Source organism: Aristolochia californica, unplaced genomic scaffold (assembly GCF_029961685.1).
Source record: "Aristolochia californica isolate CCGP_79_NKW_82.1479 unplaced genomic scaffold, dmAriCali1.0.hap1 SCAF_1, whole genome shotgun sequence".
NCBI classification, from domain to species: Eukaryota; Viridiplantae; Streptophyta; class Magnoliopsida; order Piperales; family Aristolochiaceae; genus Aristolochia; species Aristolochia californica.
In genome coordinates this window covers 55,166,384-55,184,195 of record NW_027181770.1, presented here as the reverse complement: position 1 = coordinate 55,184,195, position 17,812 = coordinate 55,166,384, and the positions used below count along the sequence as shown (strand labels likewise).

The 17,812-nt window shown below is 38.4% G+C and overlaps 3 protein-coding genes across 4 annotated transcripts; all 3 read left to right on the top strand.

Moving 5' to 3' along the window:
- The first annotated feature begins 259 nt into the window (after nt 1-259).
- On the top strand, nt 260-1,719 carry LOC137961474 (signal peptidase complex subunit 1-like). Of its 2 annotated transcripts, XM_068808395.1 has the most exons (3): nt 260-379; nt 501-598; nt 1,081-1,719. In XM_068808395.1, exon 3 carries the CDS (start codon nt 1,081-1,083, stop codon nt 1,360-1,362), a length of 282 nt encoding a protein of 93 aa, XP_068664496.1. In that variant the 5' UTR covers nt 260-379; nt 501-598; the 3' UTR covers nt 1,363-1,719. The 2 variants fall into 2 exon arrangements, with proteins under 2 accessions (XP_068664496.1, XP_068664495.1); XM_068808394.1 differs by lacking the exon at nt 501-598 and having other exon boundaries at nt 263-379.
- A 6,213-nt stretch (nt 1,720-7,932) lies between these two features.
- Nucleotides 7,933-15,390, top strand: LOC137961458 (small ribosomal subunit biogenesis GTPase RsgA 1, mitochondrial). Its single transcript, XM_068808392.1, has 5 exons — nt 7,933-8,702; nt 9,211-9,432; nt 14,422-14,625; nt 14,758-14,951; nt 15,088-15,390. Exons 1-5 carry the CDS (start codon nt 8,016-8,018, stop codon nt 15,245-15,247), a joined length of 1,467 nt encoding a protein of 488 aa, XP_068664493.1. The 5' UTR covers nt 7,933-8,015; the 3' UTR covers nt 15,248-15,390.
- A 306-nt stretch (nt 15,391-15,696) lies between these two features.
- On the top strand, nt 15,697-17,335 carry LOC137961443 (uncharacterized protein At4g15970-like). The gene is made up of 3 exons (XM_068808391.1): nt 15,697-15,739; nt 16,061-16,426; nt 16,511-17,335. The coding sequence occupies exons 2-3, from the start codon at nt 16,106-16,108 to the stop codon at nt 17,006-17,008; spliced, it is 819 nt and encodes a 272-aa protein (XP_068664492.1). The 5' UTR covers nt 15,697-15,739; nt 16,061-16,105; the 3' UTR covers nt 17,009-17,335.
- Nucleotides 17,336-17,812: the final 477 nt, after the last annotated feature.

Sequence of the window (17,812 nt, the reverse complement as noted above, 5' to 3'; positions counted from 1 at the left end):
ACAACTCTTGAAGAAACACCCCACAAGGTTTAAAACTACAATGTCATGCACTAAAACTATGTTAAGTAGTAGGGAACAATTTGAGATGTCTTGGGTTTGGACTTTTAGCTTCAATTAATATAGACTCGGTAAAATTCCTTCTACTGTTTCCCCGGTTGCTTAACACCCAAAAGATGAGTTGAAGTTGAATCAATTCATTTAAGTTTAATTCAATTATTTAATTCAATTCAAGTTCTTTGCAGAATAACGCCTGTGGGCCCATATATTCAGAGTCCCAACGCAAGAATTTGATCTATTCCTTTAACGGCTGAGCGAAACGGACCTGTTCTGCTTCCTGAATCCCTGCTCTCTCCGGTCAATCCATCTTCGCACAGCTAAAGTAAGTCGGCATCTAGTCGTTTCCGATTTTCTTTCATGGTCGTTGGCTCGTCTTCGCATTTGTTGTGGACGCTTATGTTAATCTTGTTTTGAGACTGTTGTTGAGGGATTTCTCTGTGCAGTTTGCTTTGCTTCGAGATTGCATTCAAAGCAATCAAGATCTGACGTTTTTCCTTTTCTAATTCTGTGTGAGTTGCCGCAGGGCTTGTTATTTGTTCGGGTATTTGTTTGTTTATTTATCTATTTCATTCCTGCTCTTTTAGGGTTATGGTCTTAACCTGATGAAGTATCGAGATTTGGACAAAATGTTTGGTTGGATTCATGAAATCGTGCCGGTAATTAGCGTTTGCACGGCTTTTGCAGCCCGAATCCAACTGAAATCTTTGTCATTTTCTTTCCGGTGTCTGTTTCTACGTAGAACGTAGAAGTTCTCGAGGTTTTTGGTGTTAAAGTTTTCAAAATTATCGTATTTATTTCGATCTATTTTTCTTAAATGCGTTTCTCTAATTTAATTTACTGGCTAATCTATTTTCTCTAGTGTGGAGATAGTGACTTGTCAAACCCTTGTGGAACTTCTCCTATCTCTTTCTCACTTCAATTAGGCTTCAGCAAATATCTGTGTGCTAACTTTTTATTATTTTTTATGTAATGAATTTGAGTTTTGTTTTTAAATTCTTACGTCGATAAAAATCTTCTTTCTAGATGGATTGGCAAGGGCAGAAACTGTCGGAGATGTTGATGCAGATCATGCTTGTTGTCCATGCTGTTGTGGCATTTGTTGTTGGCTACACATTCAGTTCCTTCCAAATGATGCTTGTGATCGTTGCTGGTGGAGTTCTCCTGACAACATTGGTAACCGTTCCTGATTGGCCCTGGTTCAATCGTCATCCTCTCAATTGGCTGGATCCAGTTGAAGTTGAAAAGAATCCAAAGCCACAGCCTCCAACTTCTAAAAAAAAGACCTCTAAGCATCACCAGAAATAGGTTTTGATAAACATGCCAATGTGTTTTAGTTTCAAATGTTAGTATCTGCTTTGGTTATAAACAAGTGATTGTCACCTGATGATTCATGTAGTTAATGGTTGGATCATATTCGTACTTTGTTTCTAACCTAAGCATTTGGATCATATTCATACAATGTTTCGAACCTAAGTATCAGGTTTGTTTTATTGGATGTTTAGTTGTATGCATTCAGAACTTTATGATGAGGAGTTTGAGACAGTTTTCATGTCGCTGATATCAACATAGCCAGGATTCAAGTGCCGATGTTGACCTTTTAAGTGAGTGCTACATGTAAATGTCTCTGCATATATCATAACAAAAATATTAAAAGTGAGCATTTCTCTTGTGCCTGTTCTATATTTTAGGGTTAGTTGAAAGGTGTTCATTTCTGGTTATGTAGTGATTGCTACATTTGGATGTTTATTCCTCCTTAGCTGCTATATTTTCGTATGTAACTTTGAGGGGTTACTTACTGCTGATATCTTGTCTGATTGTTAAGTTTCTAAGTCACTGTTTTCTGTTGACTGTTTTTAATCATTTGCTGAAAATTGGAGGTTTCTTCTTGCATAATTTGGCATCGTCATTGTCAGGATCAAATGCACTCACTGCTGCTATTAAACTCCTCAGCTGTTAGTAAATCCTGATTACTGATGTTCCCACCAGCAATATTTTGCAAAGTTCATGGCATGAATTTCTTTATACCTTCTAGTTACATTAACTCAAGCTGCAGGTCCTTGCACCAAAAAAGGGGTAAGATAAGCCCCTAATGTACTCTAGTCATTACTTTTTTATGTTTAAAGCCATCATGCTAAAACGGGTAGCATATGCCTTGTTACGTATTCCAGTTGTTACTTTTTTATCATCCAAACATCATGTTACATGTAACGGGAGTGATCTCTCTATAGAACTTACCATGATGACCTAGTAGTATGACCAGCTTGAACTAACTAATGAAACACAATGAACAAATCGAAATAAGCAAAGAGAGGAAAAGGCGGTTGTTTCCAACAACTTGAGGCATAAGAGGGGTTTAAGGTTTCTCCACAGTTATTCTTTTATACTCCTCTATGTACCATTACAAAGGACTCTCACTTGAGGGCTGAGCTTCAGCCCCTTGGGTGCCACCCACCGGCATTCCTAACTCTCCTAACTCGAGAGAAAAAAGTGAGAGAAAGTCTCACACACACAAATAAAAGAAAAAACAAAACGTTATGAAGGTCTAAGCATATCTCTCCTTTTGTGATCTCTCCAATTTATAGATTAGAAGTCTTACATTCATAAAGATTCCTTTGAGAGAAATCATATTCTAACTCTAACTGCTATTTTTACTGTCAACACCTACTTCCATTCTAACTCTAAACTTTGATTGTTACTATGATCTTACTTGGACTACAACATCCTCACATCCAAGTCAACCCTTACTTTCTCTTTTAATTACTAATTTACCCTTTTTATTAGACTAAAATACCCCAATGTCCCTAATTACAATTACATAAATTATTTTACCCCAAGTTTCTAACACTCTCTCTGGATCTCCCTTTTAAACCGCTCTTCTCCTTTCTTTACTATTGCAATACAAGGGTTTTATAGCCTAAGTTCGTAAAATTTCCAGGTTGGAGCCAGCTACTTTACCATGTGTCCCTCATTAGTGCCTACAAATCCAAGTAGTACTTAGAGAAACTGTCCATTACTTTGTCAACTGGTTCTGTCCTTGTCCACAGGATGCCTAAGGCAATCAGGTTATCCCTACTCAACGAAAATGCAACATTTGTTAGTAACCATCCTGAGGATATCTTAGTCATTTTAATCTATAAGGGTTATTTAGTCATTTTGGGTATAAGAGGGACACAAAGGGGTATTTATGTGTGTTTCCTGGGGATACTTTTGTCTGCCATTTAAGTAATGTGGCAGCTAAGGGAGAGAAATATTGCCTTCTTTAGTGGTGAGCTGTTAAATTAGAATAGGACTCTGGTCAGTAGTTTTCAGTTCATGTTAGAGCTGTAGTCAGAAGTTTCCTATTCACAGTAAACTTTTAAGAGCAATGATTAAGGCTTAGATTTGGCCGAGTAGGAGAGAAATCTTGCCTTCTTTAGTTTTGAGTTGTTAAATTAGAATAGGACTCTAGGCAGTAGTTTCCGGTTCATGTTAGAGCTGTAGTCAGAGGTTTCCTATTCACAGTAAACTTTTTAGAGCAATGATTAAGGCTTAGATTTGGCCGAGTAGGATATGATTGAATCCTAACTCATGTTTAGTTTCTCTTTGTGTCTTCTAGCAAACACCAGCACTTCATCTCGCCTTTCTTCGTTCTTTTGCAAGCTAGTCTCTTCCTTTCACCTTGCTGTGCTGTCTTTCTCACTTCGAGCTAGAAAGAGTCTTAACAGTTAGGTTGGCGTCTCTTGTGGAAATTGCCCTATGAAACAGTTGGAACTGCGTCACTTGTGCTAAACATCTACGAGGACTTCCCCTGTTGAGTAAACACACATTGTAGTTGGATGCCTAGTTGTTCATGCATCTGGTTTCTGGTCTAGTGCCCTATGTTGTTCACTATTGGATAATTCAGCCTGCAATGCAGTCTTGCCCCGATGCCCCGCATGTACCTCTGGATCTGTCAACCTATGAGGCTGTCTAGCCTTGATATAACCTGGGTGAGAAAGCAAGGTCCAAGCTGAAGGTGGTGTTGTTATGGCGTCAAAATGGAAGAACTAGAGAGAAAGTAAGGGATGAGACAGGGATAGAGCTGGCGTATGTAGAAACAAGAGAAATATAAGAGAAATAAGATTTATTGGGGCTCAAAAGTATTGAGTCTCCCATTGAATGCAACTTTAATTTATAGTGAAATTAAAGGTTTACAATCTGGTAGCTTCTACTTCCTTTCCCTTAAACTGTTTCTCAAGCTGTTCTTATGATATCCCCAGAATATGCCAAACCTACCAATTCCTGCTTTCATCTCCCTTGGGGGACATCATTCATGGAAACAGAACCCTAGTTACAATATCAAAATGATAAAAACTACTCTTATCAAGCCTAAATACCCAAAATACCCTAGAATAAAAGCATTACTCGAGAATGCTATCAAGCCTATTGTTTCATGCAGCATACTTCATCCATCTGCTTGAAGTGCTATCCCGTCCGCATAACTTCTAGGAACGAGTAGTTGTGCACCACCCAATCTATTTGCCACAAAGCTGTCTAGTGCTATGCTCCTTACTATGTCAGCAAAAAAAAAAAACTATTGCTGGGTAGGCAGGGGATCCTTTATATGTCCTTCTCGGTTGTAGGCTGGTAGGGCTATAAAGTCTGAGGAAATTCTTGGAGTAACATGCTTTGCATTTCAAGCTAAGTTGAAACTTAAGGGCAGGTTCTCTGGCTATCAGTTCAGCGCCTTTTCATCACAATCTCCTTTTGAGAGTGTTTGTTCTCGATAATTTTGTGGTGAGGCTGGTTGGAGTGTGCACACAAGAGGCCATGTTTGTGAGAGTTTAAGTAGAAGTGTTTTCTTCATAAAGGAAATGTCTTTGTTGTTTTAGTAGTAAGTTGAAATAAGGTTCCAATATCTCAAATTCTTGTGGAGTTTTAAGTTGAGGAAGATCTTGAAACTTACATATGTCTGTTGTTTGGATATGGATTCGGTAGAAGTAGTAGTTTGAGAGGTAGAAATCAAGTTGAGATGATAAATGGTGATGCAGCTAAGCTAAATGAGAGGCAAGCATGTCGATGATTTAAAAAATGATCATCCTCAAGGCACTGGCAGTAGGAAATTACGTACTATGGCTGGACAACCACACTAGGAAGTTTCTCATGATGTGGAATATTTCATTCTGATTCCTTTACATCTGTATCAGCTAAAATTCTTCTCTAAGCTACATTTTTCTCATTAAGAATGTTCTTTTCCTACTTCAGCTTTTTCCTCTTTTAAACAAATTTAAGTAAAAATATATAAATTTGACATCATACCTGATTGAAAAGTTTCACAGTTCTTTAGAGAGATTCTCGAGTTACCATGAAGAACTATCAGGGCAAAAGAATTGCTCATGCACAACACATCCTTCTCTCTTGGTTTACTTCTGAAAACTGATACACAACAATCTCATCCAAACAAACAAGTGTTTGTTTGCTCCATTTTGCCCGAGTCACCATGCATATGTTGTACCCCTTGATGATTAGGATGTTCAAAATAAATTTTGATTTTCTCCAACTCTACCAATTTCCTTAGGAATTAGCTTGATCAGAACGAGTCGCACTTATTGACAGAAAGGAACAGGTTCTTCATTGGTAAGGCAATTGTCTACACAAATTTGTTGGGCCTACGATACTTTATAATGTAGTAGTCTCATCATATCAAAACAGAGTAGGGAGAAGAGGCCAATTTCTGGAAATCCGCTCCCCTGTGGTTTGGATGTTAGGCACTTGACACATATTTCAGAAGTTGGTTGAGTAAATTGCATTGCTTCTTGCTTGTCTGATGTTATTCAAGTCCAATTCTAGATGTTGTTGAAAGAAGAGGTACCTACACAAGCTTAATATGTCAGAATGCGAGTAGAAAAACTCTGCATTGTCTGTAGAAAAATCTCAGTAAAACAGAGCTGCTGATTTTTGTTCGATTAACAGCCTCTTTTTTTTTTCTTCTTGTAACCGTTGGAAAAGACTAAGGGTCTGTTTGGAACCCCATGGAAAAGAAAAGAAAATTAGAATTTGACCCTTATTATTCCCAAAAATAGTTAGTGACAAGGCGAACTTGATCATTATCACATTTTTACTAACTATTTTTGGGAACAATAATGGTCAAATTCTCATTTTCTTTTATTTTCTTCTCTAGTGGTTCCAAACTGGCCCTAAATGAAAATGAAGTTGTCCTTTTAAAAGGTTAAAAACATTAAATTATTTACATCGTTCGGCTCTGTAAGTCTAATCATGGGATGGAAAGAGAGAAAAATTATTGAATCAGAATGAGTTTTACATCAATTATATGTCTATGTATACTCTATGAAGAGATAATTTAATCCATAATTAAATATTTTAATTTTCTTAATTTATGCAATCAATTATTTGATTTTCATAATCAAGGTTATCAAGTGATTTTATCTTGATTTTGAATTATCAATACAAATTAACCTCTTGATTGTTTTGTGATCGATTTTGCTAATTAAAGATTTAAGTAGTTAAAAACTACAAAATAATTATTTGTTGATACCCTCTTTATACTTTGTTTTGGACTTTTAAGTACTTTGTGTAATTCAAACATTATCTCCGGAAATGTTTTTCTCATATTTTAGGAATTGAGTGTGTCAATCTTTTGGGTTGGTTTTCTTATTTTGTTATATATAGGTGATTTTGTCATTTGTAACTTAATCTTACTGGTGTGACATTTAATATGTCGGCTAGTTCTCATGTCAGAATTTGACATCTATCACTTACCCTTAAGTAGGTTTTATTCTTGCTCTTATGAGGCTTTTCTATTTTATCCTTTAATGACTGCTTTTTTTTCTTGCCTGGTGATCATTATTATCACTATTTGAGCTTGAAATTATCTTTTTGCAATTTAAATTTTCATATTGTTGTCACCCATCTTCACTTTAAGTGAGATATATTTTATAACAATCTAAAACTAAATGTTCCAACTTGAGGGAAAATATTAGAAGTCGTAGTTTAACTTATTTTATTATAAAACATAGTTTCATAAGGTTTAAGGAACATAAGAGCATAATTATAATTTTTAAATATTGTTCAAATTATAAAAGGGAAAAAGGGTTTTTAAACCTAATCTCTCCCATCTCTCTTCTCTTATAATTCATATTATAATTCATATCCAATGATATTAAAACTTGAATGTTGAACTAAACAAATATATGGGGGGAAAGATTAAATGGGTACATAGTAGATCAGAGTCTGCCATGAATGAAGGTAGAAGAAGGTTTGACATGAGATCCTACTAGGGTCATGCATGAGGAGACTAGCTTGTCTCCCCTTGTTAATATTCCATTAAAAACAAATCATAGCATTACCCTGTGACTTTCATAACTGTATCTTTTTACACTCCCTCTTTAGCTAGAACAACAACATCGAATAGAATAAAATCGTGTACTTTGCAAAGCGGTCTTCAGGTCGAACATGTGTAGTTACTATCCCACTCAGAACAATTGGTTTGTATTTTTTTACACTCCCTCTTTAGTTAGAGCAACAACATCGAATAGAATAAAACCGTGTACTATGCAAAGCCTTAGTGAAAAATCTTTTAATTGGTCTTTAGGTCGAACATGTGTAGTTACTGTCGCACTCGAACAATTGGTTTCGATGTATTTTATTCTTTTATAAAACATTGGATTATTAGCAATAAAGATTATCATTTCCTTAGTTTTATGCTACAACCATAGACCAAACTCAAAAAACATCCATTTGGTTCATTGATTAAACCAATGGGTCAGTTTTTTTTTTTTTGATTTTCCATATTCTCCTTTCTTTGACCGGTTTGGTTGAACCAGACCGGTCCAACCGGAAAACTCAAAAGAGGGATGTCCTAATCCAATCCACCTTGCTCATTGCATGTTGAGAGCATTCAAGAACATTTGCAAATTTCGGGAACACTGAAAACTCTACTGTACTCGGCTTTGAAAACCCAGTAGCGTCGTTCATAATCCATGCCGATTTCCTCCATTTCGCTCCTCCGTCAACATTACCCCGTCTTTGTTTCTCGTCCCTCCTGCAACTTCCTCCGCCATGTTGCCTGCCGCATCTCCCAATTCTCCCTTTCCGCGCCTCAAAACCCTCATGTCTCCAGAAAAAACCAACCCGACAAGAACCTCCTCAAGGCCAAAGACGCCGTCAAAGAGGCTTCCGGCCTTTCACTGAATTTCGCTTCCGAGGGCTCCCTCTTGCCTTACCAGGCGGTTGGCTTTGTGGCTGCCGCGCAGGCCAATTTTATGCGTGTCATCGTCGAGTCAACTGGACCCTCTGATGCCGAGCTAAAGAATGGGAGTGGGAACCAACTATTTGAACGGCAGGCCGTTTCCAGGGTCGGCACAGAGCTGCTCTGCGTGGTGAGAGCGGTGTTGAAGAAGATTAAGAGGAGAGTGCTGGTTGGAGACAAGGTTTTGGTTGGGTCTGTTGACTGGGTGGATCGCCGAGGGATGATTGAAAACGTTTTCCCTAGGAATTCAGAGATTGTTGACCCGCCGGTGGCGAATGTGGACCACTTGATGGTGCTTTTTTCAATGGAACAGCCGAAACTAGAGCCCTTCTTGCTGACCAGGTTTTTGGTGGACGCTGAATCGACAGGGATACCGGTCACGCTCGCTCTGAACAAAGTTGAGCTTGTCGAAGAAGAGGTCGGAAGAATTCTTGGATTTTCCATGTTTGGTAAATCTGTTTCAAGACTTAATTTTTCTAAGCCTTTAAATTTCTTCCTAAATAACATGGTATGTTGGATTCTCAAATAGTCTGATCCACCACAATCTGGACCCATAAAATTAGGGTTTTTTTACTATTGAATGCCGTAGATTAATGACTGCTGCTTGCTAGTTCGCGTGATCAAACATGCTTTCAAGCTCCTAGGTGTCACTGAAGGCCCATTCTATTGTTGCACGTCTGAAAAGTTTATGCCAATTAATGCACAAGTAGGAAAATAAATATGGATACCCCTTTAAAGAAACGTGACAGCAAAAAGTTCAATATTTTACTTTGTTGAAGTTTTTTGTCTTTGGTAGCTATGTTGACTTGGTTGAACGGTATCTCCATGACTCTTCCAAATAACTGCATAGGATAAGGTATTTTCCTATTCATGTTTGAGTGTATTTGATTTTGGTTGTCTCTTTCTTACTGGAAGTCTCTGTGCAGACACTAATCGCTTGGGAGGCAAGGCTTCGTGCTTGGGGTTATGAACCACTGTTTTGTAGTGTCAATTCCAATTATGGGTTGGCCAACCTCACTGGTTCTTTTAAAGGCCAAACGACTGTAATAGTTGGTCCAAGTGGTGTGGGGAAGTCAAGCTTGATCAATGTCTTAAGAAACGGCAACATAGGTTCAGAGTCTGGGGATGACGGTTCCTCAGTTGAGCAGGTTAGTGTGCACTTCCGCTGCACATATATATCATATCATTGTTCTGGAACCATGTTGTGCCAGTAAGTTGGCGGCTGCTGATCTCAATTTGCACTTTTTTTCTTTTTAAATTTCTTCAATCTCCCAATTTATGGATGATCCTTACTTTTTTCTAGTGGAAATGAAGATAAGATAGGCTATAAACTCTTAGGCTGGGAAATGCAAGATAGGCTATTAACTTTTAAGCTGGGAAATGCAAGACAAGATCGGGTATAAACTTTTAGGCTGGGAAATACAAGATAAGAGAGGGTATAAACTTTTAAGCTGGGAAATGCAAATAACATAAGTGTTAAAGAATTCAAAGAACTGGAGGACTGCTAACATCATTTGCAAAGTAGAAATGCCTTGGATTTTTAGTTTTTTTGGGGCGTCCTATAAATTTTGTGTAGCTAGTTGTTCCCCATCTTATGTAGATCCTTTTTTCTCAGTTGTACAAATTGTTTCAGTTTTAATGTTTGGTAAATGCTGGAAGAGTTTTCTTTTGCTCAAGGATTAATTATGATTTGATTATATATGGCAGTGGATGTCAGCTGCCCCCTTGATGTCTGGAAGACCAATCAGCTGATCCTCATCTTCATTGATGGTCATTCTATCTGTTAGTTTGATCTTTAGGAACTAGTTATGTGCTAAAGGTTTTTTTTTTCTAGATTATGTGGTTAAGACATACAATCTTCATCTATTAGTTAGTTTGGTGTATTATCCTGGTGTGCTCTGCTTCAAAAATGATATATTTGACAGTCTCCCATATCATTTTGTCCCTTGTTCCTTTCAAATATGTATCGTTTGCGTGAGAGTTGATTTTTGTGGTCAATCTTAGATGTCTGATCTTTCTTGTACATTCCTATTCTTAGTTAATATTGTTAAGTTGGGTCCAAGGCCCATCCCAAAATGACTATCCAACTTAGGAAACTTCTTTCTCAACTAATAAACTCAAGATCTTTGTACTCACTAATCCATGTGGGACTATTCCTTAACACTTCCCTCACGTGTAGACCATCTTTTGTGGCTCTACAAGGGGATAATTTAGGAGTAGGCAGTTTAGGTATAGGCCCTCTTTTATGGTTCTACAAGTGGATAGTTTTTAGGTGTAGGCCCTCTTTTGTGGCTCTACAAATAGATAATTTTTAGGTATAGGCCCACATATGAGAACCTGACTCTGATACCATGTCAAGTTGGGTCCAAGGCCCATCCCAAAATGACTAGCCAACTTAGGAAACCTCTTTCCCAACTAATAAACTCAAGATCTTTGTACTCACTAATGGGGGATTTGTTTTTTAGTTTTTCTTGACCATCATGATGCATTGAGTATCACAAATGTGCTAGGGGCAGTTGAGTGTGTTACATACCCAGGTGTTGAATTAGGGAATGTAAGTTGCAAAGGGGAGATTGTTGTCCAATGGGGGTTGGAAGGGACAGAAAAGAGTATGGATATAAAAGGAAATGATATTCAGCTAGGCTTAGATGATGTGTTGGCGAAAAAGATGGCTTGTTCAAAAGGAATGGAGGTTATAGGGAGAAGAGAGTGAGAGTTTGGGCTAGGGTTTTAGGGTATAAGGGGGAAGGATGAATTAGGATTTTGGCAAGGAAACACGGAGAGAATGGAGTAGGGTTAGGGTTTGTCATTTAAGAGAGAGATAGTGAAGGATTCAGATTAGGGTAGATGAGAGATGAGAGGGGGAGAGTGTTAGCATTTAGAAAGAGATTTTGGTGATGGAAGGCAAGGTATAGACTTGGGAGAAAGTTAACCCTATTGATTGAGGACTAACAACATCAATTGATCAATTATCGACGATTAGTCGCCTCAAAGGCCGAAGCCAAGGTGTGGTTTTCTATTTATTGATGATTGAAGGATTCCATTAGTATATACGTATAGCCGACACCCAATATAACCTTCTTACCGTGTACCAATGGGGGACTATGCTTTACACCCTGATCCCTAAATAGACTAATATCAAAGCTACAAATTTTAGAAGTCCTAATCTAGACTCCTAATACCTCAGGCTTCCTTTCTTTCTTGACCGAGCTGTCCTACTCTATTATTATTATTGGGCCCACACATGGGCTATCTCTTGAAAATTATCTGGTCAGCATGACCTTATTTGTTTATGACTCTCCTAACTAACTTTAACCACTAACATTCCCGTGTACTAGACTTGTACCTGTCTCAAGGTTCAAAGTGTGTTGATGGGCTTTGTCGTGTCACCGATGGAAATTAGAAGTCATGTATCTTCCATGGGTTAGTGTACCACTTTGATCTTTGGCCATGTCCAACTCGCATTTGCAGCATTCGTGATGTGGTTGGATTGCAACAACCGTGTAGACCCAAGAAAGAGAGACGCTTTCATAGTGGTACGGTGTGGGCCGAACAAGTTAGCAATCAATTTAGGAAGGTTGCAAATGATTTATGATTTGATGGCCTCACTGAAAGAATTTCTTTTCGTGCATCTTGCTTTAGATGAATGTGCATGACACACTACTAATGGAGGCTGTCTTTGCCAATGTTGGGTGGCTCCAATGGACAATGTGAAGGTTTTGTTTGAAGTGGAAACACAATCTTTGCGCATTGTTAGTCTTTTCAACTTCAGCTTGCTAGTTACATTGTTGAGGCTGTCTTTGCCAATGTTAGGTGGCTCCAATGGACAATGTGAAGGTTTTGTTTGAAGTGGAGACACAATCTTTGCTCATTGCTAGTCTTTTCAACTTCAGCTTGCTAGTTACATTGTTGAGGATATAGGTGACTTTCAATGCCCTTGATGGTATGGAAGGAACATCAAAATCCTTCTCTATGTCATCTAGAGTGAGGGGTCAATGTGCTGAAGTGGAACGTAGTTGGAGTCGACTGATAATATAAAATATTTAACTTCACTTCTTGCTCCTGTGGTGCACTTGTGATTTGGTTCACTGCTGGAAAGCTTGTGGCCTCAATTCATGTCTCTTTTATTTGAAGTGGAGCACATTTTTTAGCGATTGTGATATCAGGTCTCGGGTTGTTTGCTAACCCAAAATTGCCTTGTTGCTGAGAAGAGATCTTGTTTAGAGTGTTCCTCAATTCTCTGCTGAAGATTTACAAGCTTTTATTGAGTCCTCAAAAACTTTTGTTGCATCCAAGATTTGGTATAGCAGAGTTCTGATGAAAGAACGGATGATCTGGAAGCTGTTTGGATCTCTTTGGATTGACTTATTCAATGATGGGAAAAAAATTCTTGTCCAAGCTTTGGTGAACCTGGTTGAGCATAATGACCTACGCCTAACTCAGAGTGATGTAGTAATCTCTTCTAGGCAAGGATTGTGTTGGCTTGGTGAAGACCTAATGGACTCAGCTTCTTAGTCACTGTGATTGAAGTCGAGTCAATTTTCAGTGGTTGCTTCAGACTCGGATTCTGATGGTAGGAGAAGTTGGAGGAAGAGCAGAAATCCTAGCAGAACTAGGAAACTGAGAGAGTTTCGTCAGCTTCCATCCTTGATGATGTGATAGAAACTGACGTTATAGTCATGGGATGATCTACAACAGGTAGGAGTCTTAGAGAAAAACGATTCCTAATGGAGCCAATGGTTGATGATGCTACTTTTTTGCCACGGGCTGTTGTTTCTCGCAGCAAGCGAAGTATTCTCTGCGATCTCCTAATTCAAGCAGGGATTGAACAACTCATTTTCATTGTCTTTTTGCTACTGCATAGAGTTCGGCTTCTGCTATACCGTAGTTTTGTCAGGAAAAATTGAGAGGACGGCCATCTGTTGCCGTTTCTGAATTGCGGAAAGAAGACAACAGCTACATATACTGCTGTCAAGTGACTCCAGCAGCTACTTGGAACTGCCACAGCTGTATCTGGTTCACCGATGGTTAAAAGGCAGCTCTATCGTGGAAATTGCAAAAATTGCAACCAAACAGAAAACATCTCTGCTTAAAAGAGAGTTGAGAATTTTAAAGCAATCTGGAATCTGATGAAGTATGGTCACTAAAGTTTTGAGTGATTGGAAATCAAAACTGTGACCCCATGTTCCTCCATGCAACACTTAGGATAATGTGCAATTCTTTGGCTAATCAGCCTACAGGCAAATTGATGGTTGGGTGTGATGTATGTCGCTGGACAAGATTGTCAATGCCTCTAGTAAAGTGGGGTTGGAGGGAAAATGCTTATCGCTTATTCTGACTCATCATTTTTTTTTTTTTTTTTGAGTCGCCAAGGTGAAAAGTTATACAATTTCTGGCTGGAGCTTCGAGCAAAACCATGCAAAGTAGTTTTTCAATTTTGGGAATATGGTTGATGAGAAAGAAGACTCCATTGAGTGGGTGAAATAATGTTTTATGTGTGAGGCTCAAAAGGGCATCGGAAAACCCTCCTTGGTTAGAGGAAGAAGCAAATATAGAATGAGGCAACAAAGCACAGGGAGAAAATAAAGGCCAAAAATTTAAATACTGGGGACACAACAAATAAAAACCGAATGATTTGGGAGGGACATCAGACTAAAAAAAGTAGATACTAAAAAAAGACAAGATTTATGGGTAGCAAAAAACACTCTCTGTGGGTTGACTAGGTCAACTCATAGAAAGTGTTCTAATACCATGTTGAATTTCTAGAGGAGAAAATCTTTATTGATTGTTGTGTCTTGAGTAAATTGGGCTTCTGTTTATAATAGAGGAAATACAATAGAATCATAATGACATTAAACAAGTCAGCTTTTAAGTTGTTCTTCTTTAATAAACAGGTGTGACTTTGAGTGAACTCATATTTGTAAATATTTTTTTTTTCATCATGATGTACTGCATCAGCCCCTCATCTGTGTTCTAAATGTTTTCTTCACTCGGGGATGTTTCTCATTCTTTGTAGAGCTGCCATTCTACAACCCTTTCTAATTGTATATCATAGGTGCAGTGTCTGGCATGTGGACAAGAATTCACATAAATTAAACATAATATCAAAACCTTACGGTACTTCTTTCCTCAATCAGCTTTTTCAGAGAGAAATCAGCAGGTGGTATGAAGATCAGCGCGTTGGTGAGGTATCTGCAAGAAGTGGCCGAGGAAAACATACCACACGTCATGTTTCATTACTGCCTTTGTCGGGGGGAGGATACCTAGCCGATACTCCAGGTTTTAACCAGCCCAGTCTGTTGAAAGTAACTGCAAGGTCTCTTGCAAATATGTTTCCAGAGGTTTGTATCACAATTCTTTATACAGGATGCAAAGTATACAAAAATAATGAGTCATAACCTAAGATATCCATTCATATGCTATCTTCCTAACTCTGTAAAATTGATCGAATTCTGTTGTGTGTATTCATTCAGGTGAGGAGGATGTTAAGTGCCAGTGAATCTGCAAAATGTGCATTTAATGATTGCTTGCATCTGGGTGAACCTGGTTGCGTGGTCAAGGGAGACTGGGAAAGGTATCCGTACTACCTTCAACTGCTTGATGAAATTAAAATCAGAGAGCAATTCCAGCTGCGGACGTTAGGAACTAAAAGAGAGAGTGATGTAAGGTAAGTGAAAAGTGTGCCTTCTGAATTTTACATGTGGGAAGCAGCTCAAACCAAAAAGTATAAGAACGAGTTATGGCTTCATACTCACAGTTGAGGATTTCTGATCGTGATTCACCACACTTTTTGCTTGATTTAGGTACAAGATAGGTGATATGGGGATCAAGCAACCGGAGCCACGTCTGGAGCCAAAAAAGCACCGAAGACAATCTCGAAAGCGGGTAAATCAATCGATTCTGGATGATTTGCATGATCTGGATGAAGAAGATGACGCCTCAGAATTTGGAGGTTCCATTTGAGGCTGCAATGAATATGTTGAAAACATCAGTCACCTGTACATAGTAACACTTCTTGACGAACCTTGCGGTGTATATATGAAACTGTCTTCTGAAATGAAGCAAAGAGTAGCAGAAGGCAATGGCTCCATTAAGAAAGTTTTCTATCTTCGTCTTTTAAATTTTAACGTCATCAATAGACCAACCAATCCATCTGACAACGGAAGAAAAGAACAGCTAATCGTGAGCAATTACATTTATTGATGTTTAGCAACGTAGCACGAAATTGGTTTCCTCGCCATAATCTTTCCCCCTGACCATTATAAACGACCACTCGGACTTCTCTCCTCTTCTTGTTGCGGTCCATTGCTCCGGTCTAAGAAAATGAAGGCCTTGAACTGCTTCAAATCTCCTGTTTCACTGCTGCTTTCAGCGCTGCTCATTGCTTGTTTCTTTCATTCCGCTCTTCGCCTAATTCGAACGACAGACGTACCGGGAACGAGGGGAACAAGGACTGTAAGGGCACATCGTTCTTCGATACGTTTTCCTTTTTCCGTTTTTTGCTTTTGTTTTAGAGACAGTTCTTATCTGCTGAGAAAAACAATGAAAGACAGTTTTTACTTGTACATGACTGGAGGTGATAACATTCTATTGAAACAGGAAGGAAGATACTAATTTATTATCTGGTAGAGGCTTCAAGGTTTGACTGGAAATTAGTTTTGTAGTTTTAAATTTTTGGATTTTATAGATGTGCAGTTCAGAATGTTTTTTGGCAATAATTAAAGTGAGAATGCTTTTAAAGATCCCATTGATGAGCTTCGGACTTGCATTTAACAGAACCCAGAAGACAGAGAGCTTCTCAAAGTGTTGAGGAATGCTACAATGGCGGACAGAACAGTGATATTAACCACTCTAAACGATGCCTGGTCTGCTCCAAACTCAGTCATAGATCTGTTCCTAGAGAGTTTTCGAATTGGTGAAGGCACAGATGTTCTTCTCAACCATCTATTGATTGTTGCAATGGATCAGAAGGCATTTGACAGATGCAAGTTCATACATCCTCACTGTTACTCCTTACAGACTGAAGGTGTCGATTTCTCGCCGGAGAAGATATTCATGTCCCCGGACTACTTGAAGATGATGTGGAGAAGGATCGAATTTCTGAGAACCGTTCTACAACTGGGTTACAGTTTCGTTTTCACTGTAAGTTTTCCGATTCTCCTTTACTTCACAGACGGATGATCCCAGTTGATTTGCTTTCTTCTTCTGCCTAATCTCTTGGTGCAGGATGCAGATATCTTGTGGTTCAGAAATCCGTTTTTACAGTTCCCACCTGCTGAAGACATGTTAATGGCGTCAGATATCTTCATGGGAGACCCTTCTTTGCTGAACAACTTAGCAAATGGAGGTTTCAACTACGTGAGATCCAATTCCTTAACAATCGAGTTCTACAAATACTGGCACATGGCGAGGAAACTCTACCCTGGTTCCCATGATCAAGATGTTTTCGACGAACTCAAACGGGACGGCGTCACTCGCATGGGGCTGAAGCTAAAGTTTCTGGATACAGCTTACTTTGGTGGGTTTTGTCAACCTGCAAAAGATCTAAACAAGGTTTGCACAATGCATGCAAACTGCTGTGTTGGTATAGAAAGAAAGCTTCATGATCTAAGACTTGTTCTGGAGGACTGGAGAAATTATAAGATGCTGTCTACAGAGCAGAAACGAAATGTTACTTGGAGAGCCCCAAGTGCCTGCAAGGCCATTAAAACTCAGCAACAGTGAACATGTCTTGTGATAATACTCTTTTCTCCAACTTGAAAAGAATTCGCGAAAGATGAAATGGGTTTACAGATTTCGTCTCGGCATCCATTAGAAGAAGAGTTCAGGTTGCGAAATATTTTTCGCCGAGGAGTATTTATTATTAATGAAATCCAAATTCTGCCTTAACTGTTAGTAAAAAAACAAGTAGGTGGATCAATAGAGATTTGTTTACAGAAAAGTCTGAACTCAGAACTGGATTGAGAAGAACCAATGGAAGGTAAAGGCAACTCCATCAGACACATGGAGTCGAATCAAGATCAGTGTCAAGGCAACTCACAAAAGGCAATCTCTGTGCTGTAAACCTTGTTTTTTCATAAATCTTTGCATATTTAATTACTTAACTTCATGGCTTCTTCATGGCTTAATGTGCTTTTAAGATTATATTCAATCACTCCATGTTGCTTAGCTGTGTAAGAGTGGGAATTTTTAGTGTTATACTACCCAATTAAGAGAAGCCATGGTGGCCAAAGAGGTAGATGTGAGAATAAGAAAATCAAATCCCTACATGAACCTAGTAGGGTCGAGTTGTGATTTAAGGGTCGGTTTGGAACCCCTGAAAAAGAAAAGAAAAGAAAAGAAAAGGATAGAGTGATTTTCTGTTGTTTGGTAGCAGAGAAATCGTAGAGAGAGAAAAAATATAATTTTCTCTTAATTATAATATTTTCTATTTTAAAATGACGGAATTCCACGAGAAAAGAAAAGAAATTGAAACTTGGGAGAAAATTTAAAAATATTACTAATTTTATTTTATTTTTCATTTTCCTT